At 37.6% G+C, this 5213-nt stretch overlaps 1 protein-coding gene across 1 annotated transcript; it reads left to right on the top strand.

Moving 5' to 3' along the window:
• The first annotated feature begins 2048 nt into the window (after positions 1-2048).
• Positions 2049-5011, top strand: LOC130994346 (uncharacterized). Its single transcript, XM_057919394.1, has 3 exons — positions 2049-2059; positions 2296-4108; positions 4199-5011. Exons 1-3 carry the CDS (start codon positions 2049-2051, stop codon positions 5009-5011), a joined length of 2637 nt encoding a protein of 878 aa, XP_057775377.1.
• The last annotated feature ends 202 nt before the right edge of the window (positions 5012-5213 follow it).

Here is a 5213-nt window from a genome sequence, read left to right on the forward strand (position 1 = left end):
AAAACCACAACAGCTTGTGTTGGTTCCTGTCAACGTTAAGTAAGTTATATTATTTTATGTGTTTGTTTACTTATTTTTAATTTGCATACTAAATCTAAATTTTGTGTAGTAAACATTGGATCTTAACAATTATTGAGCCTTACAAAGATTGTGTCTATGTGATGGATCCTTTGTCTCATCGGAATCGTCCACTTGGAAATCCGTAGTTGACACGTACGTTTCTCATCATCTTAATTGCTCTTTCTTCTACTCTTTTCTTTTATGTGTTTATTTCACAAGCATCTCTATCTTTATATATATTAGTTAAACTTTCCAGGTCATACTCAAGTTAGGGACAAAGAATAGGCACCATTTACCTTGCTAGGAAAAAATATTGATTTTGCGTATTAAAAACCTAACGATATCCATATGTTTGTTTTCCAGCGCAATGACCATTTTCAATGCAACAAAGGAAAAGAATAAATTCAAGAAACCACCAAAATGGGAAATTGTTAAGGTTTGTAGTATTATTAACTTCTAGCATTGTTGCATTTATTATATACTCATTAATAATTAATCAATATATTTTTCACAGGGCCCAATACAACCCGATTTCAAACAATGTGGCTTTTACGTGATGCGATTTATGAAAGAGATCGTAATGGCATGTCAAGACGATGACTCCGTTTTCGTGGCTTCAATGGTAAGAAGTTATATTAATTATCAGTAATATATTAATATAGCATTTTATGTGATATAGGTTTTATGTGATGAATTTGTTTATTGTCAGTTTAAAAAATGTGAGTATTCTATGAGTGAGATAAATGAGGTTCGAGAAGATTGGGCAACTTCTGCCATTAATGAGGTTTGTAATATCTAATGATTAGAATTTTTATTAAATATATCTATGGCTTTATAGTGTTGTTAATATATATACTTGTTTTCTTTGTCTTGTAGCTTTGACATGTGACATGGAGAAGTTCTTGCGCGTTGATATGGCATTTTGAAAGCTTTTTGGAACAATTATAATTTGTGGGTGTCGTATGTAGGTGAATTTTGTTGTTGGGAGATGTGGTAGAACATTGGTTCTTATTTTGTTGTTGTTGGATGAATATTGGTTATCAATGTTTAATTGGTCATTTTCAGTATGTTTTGATTTCTTTTTTTGTACAATTTAATAATATTTATAAATTTAAAACAGGAAAAAACCAATATAATATGAAATAATATTTTAAAAATCTGAATAAGCATATATGACAGTTTTAATACGACTATAGATGACGCTTATAAAACGTCAAGAAAACTAAATATAATGACATATTCTGGCTGAAATGACGGTTACAAAGTGTCAAGAATAAACATAGAAATGTCATGAAAACCTATATACATGACATTCAAAAAGTGTCAAATATAATCAATAAACCGTCATGAAAACGAACATACATGACGGTCAAAAAATGTCAAAATATAAAACAAACCGTCATGTATTATATTTTTCTTGACGGTTAGAAAGCGTCAAGAAAATAATATAAATGTCATGTTTAAAATTAGGGTTAATGGCATGTAAATTACAAAACTATTCCCAAATTCTGGTCTGGGCAACAAACTTCAAAGTGTATTTTAAAAATTACTAAACTTTGGCATTGATCTGAATTGGTCTCTCCGGCCATTTTCCGGTAAGGGTATTTTTGGTAATACACACACGTGGCATGTTTTTGTTGCGCTGGAACTAACTTGGCACCACGCTGGCATCCGAATGGATTTAATTATGATGAAACGGCGTCGTTAGGGTTTAGGGGGCAAAGACAACTGAAAAGTCGCGCCCTTTTCATTGTTTCAGCATTTTGGTTTTCAATTTTCATTCCAGAATTTTTCTCTCGCTTCTGTGTGGTCTTTCCTGTGTTTTTCTCTCGTATTTTGTAAGGTTATTGTATTTCTGAGACAAAAAAGTTGTCGTCTTTCGGAGAGGAAACTAGGTCCCAGTGTTTTTTCTTGTTGGTGGGTTGTCTCTTTCGTGTGGAGTCGACATCGTGGGTTTCTGTTGGTTTGTGGTCCCCAAACACTAAACAATGGCGAAAAGGTAAAGTATACTGACAAGCTCAATATTTATTGTTATTGAGGAAGAATTCGAATAGTATTATTTGTTTATACTTTCGTTTGTGCATTTATGTTGGAGTATTACTGTTGTAGGGTTACTGTTGTAGGGTTTTGCATGTTCAAGTTTATCCCATTTAACCAATTTACGTATTTGATAATGATTTAAATCTTGGTTGGTTGTGTGTATTGTTGATTTGAATTTCGTTGTCATATTTGCAGAGCCTCTGAATTTGGTTTACATATTTGTCATGGGGGTAGGTTCATTAACTATGAAGCTAAACAACATTACATAGGTGGGGTTTTTGACACTAAGATTGGGTTAGATCCTGATAGGTTCGGGTACTTTGATCTTCTTGATTATGTGAAAGAATTAGGCTATGTGTCCTGGGCTGGGTTGTATTATAGAATACCTAGAACTCAAACACATAAGGTAATAGTTAATGATCAAAGTGTAATGGAAATGTTGAGTCTTGTGGATAGGCACGCAGTAGTAACTGTATGTGTGGATGGGGGTAGGCTTGGTACAGATATGGGTGAGGGAGGGAAGGGTTCTGAGGGAAAAGCTTGTGATAGCAAAGTCTCTGAGGCGAGGGACAAGGAGTCTGAATTACAAAGTGAGGGTTTAGTTGAGGAATATATTAGTGAAGCTGACGGGGAGAGTGGGTCTGGTTCTGAGGGAGATGATGAGAGTGTGGAGGATGGTGGTCTTCATGCTTTCTTTGCGGGTGAGAGAGGTTCTCAGGATGAAGGAGAGGAAAATTCTGAGGATGAAAGGGAGGAATTGTTAAAGGAACCACCAGCAGGTGATGATGGTGAGGGTTTAGTTGAGACAGTTGTAGAGACTCATTTGGGTTTACATGATGATGGGGACTGGGGTGACCTAGATAATGCCACACATTCCGAGATTGATGATTTCATCAATAGGACGTGTTTCTCAGACAGTAGTGAGGGTGAAGATTATGAACCTAGTGAGAGTGAGTTGTCAGATGTTAGTCTACGAAATCTGGACTATATATCTGATGAAGAGAACTTGCAAATGCGAAAGAAATTAAGAAAGGTTGATAGTGTTTTTAAACTGATGAATGAAAAAGATGGCTTCGAGGCCGATGTTGAACACACATACCAGTCTGATTACGAGAATGATGAAAAGGAGTTTGTCTCGGATGAAACTGATTCTGACTTCGATCATAGGTTGAGGGTCAAGAGGGTAGTATATGATCCTAGATGTGACCACAGCAAAATGAAGCCAGTAATTGGCATGTATTTCCAGGATGGGATTCAATGTAGGGCTGGTTTGACAACATGGGCAATAGAAAATGGTAGATATATCCATTTTAAGGCAGTATCTAAGAAAAAATTGGTGGCAAAATGTACCCTACCTTGCCCTTGGAAGCTATATGCTAGTTATGTCCAGGCTAATGGAACATTTATGATTAGATCTTGTAGTGGGGAGCATAGTTGTCCTAAGGCCATGTCTAATAAATTATTGACTTCTCAGTGGATAGCCGGTAGATACTTGAATGTTTATAGGGTTAGATATAATATGAAGGTTAAAGATTTGCATGCTGACATTCTGGAGAGGTTCAAAGTTAGAGTGCCTAAGGACCGACTCTATAAGGCTAGGAGAATGGCTCAGGAGATGGTCAGAGGGTCTGTGGACGAACACTATGCCATGATAAAGAATTATGTTGCTGAACTCCGTCGCGTGGATCCTGAAGGAAGGTTTGAGCTTCTGCTACAACCCGATAACACTTTCAAAGCACTGTACATTGGTTTGAGTGCTTTGAGAAAGGGCTTCAAAGCCAGCTGCAGACCAGTCATTGGTATTGACGGTTGCTTTCTTAAAACGTACTTGGGAGGCCATCTTCTCTGTGCCACTGGGAAAGACGGAAACAATGGGATGTTTCCCTTAGCATGGGCTGCGGTGGAGGCTGAAAATGAAGCCTGCTGGACATGGTTCTTGGAAACTTTGTTTGCGGATTTAGATCTTGGTGATGGAAGTGGATGGACCTTCATCAGTGACCAACAAAAGGTAACGAAATTCATTTTCTTTACATAAATCTTTTATTCTTAATATTCATATCTTAGCCTGCTTTGTAATTCTGTGTCTTGTATTTCGTAGGGATTACAAAATGCGGTCGCTGCATTGGCACCTCAGGCGGAGCATAGGAATTGTGCTCGTCATATCTACATGAACTGGAAAAAGGTCCACAAGGGTCAAAGCCTTAAAAACCTGTTTTTTCGAGCAGTGTATGCAACCTATGAAGCTGACTTCAAAATCGCGGTTCAAGATATGAAAATAGAGTCCCCGGCAGCCTTCGATGATTTCATGGCACGCGACACAACTAAATTCTGTAAGGCCTTCATCTCAACTTACCCCAAGAGTGATAGTGTGGATAATAACATAAGTGAATGCTTTAATGGATATATACTTAATGCTTGGGGTAAACATGTTATTCACATGTTAGAAGAGATTAGGTCTTCTTTGATGGTTAGGCAGGTCCAAAAATTCAAAGCCATGAGCCTTGTCGCTGGTAAGATAACACCAAATATTGACAAGCTGTTGGAAAAGAATTTGAATGCTAGTGCATATTGTGTGGCACTCCCTGCAATGTATGATTCATTCCAAGTGCATTATGAAGGAGACACGTTCGTTGTTCATGTTAAAACTGGAAATAATGGACAGAATGGATGTTCTTGTAGAGAGTGGGATTTGACAGGTATCCCATGCAAGCACGCTGTTTCGGCAATCAAGTACATGAACCGTGACCCCCTTAATTATGTTGCTGAATGTTTTTATGTTTCAACTTATTTGATTGGTTATGAGCATGGCATCAAACCCATTCATGGCAAGAAGATGTGGCCCCAAATTGGTGGCGATGTAGTCAGACCGCCCCCGAAAACAAAGATGCCCGGCAGACCGAAGAAAAAATGAGTGCGAGCACCACAAGAGAAGGAAGGAAGAATGTCAAAGCATGGAGTTGTCATGACTTGCGGCAAGTGCAAGCAACAAGGCCACAACAAACGGAAGTGCACCAATGAGGAAGTGAAGGTACCAGAAACTGAGAAGGTAATGAAATCCTTAACTAAAGTCATTTCAGTGAAATCATTTCATATAGTTTTAAATACAACGTTTT

Source organism: Salvia miltiorrhiza, chromosome 7 (assembly GCF_028751815.1).
Source record: "Salvia miltiorrhiza cultivar Shanhuang (shh) chromosome 7, IMPLAD_Smil_shh, whole genome shotgun sequence".
Taxonomy (NCBI): Eukaryota; Viridiplantae; Streptophyta; class Magnoliopsida; order Lamiales; family Lamiaceae; genus Salvia; species Salvia miltiorrhiza.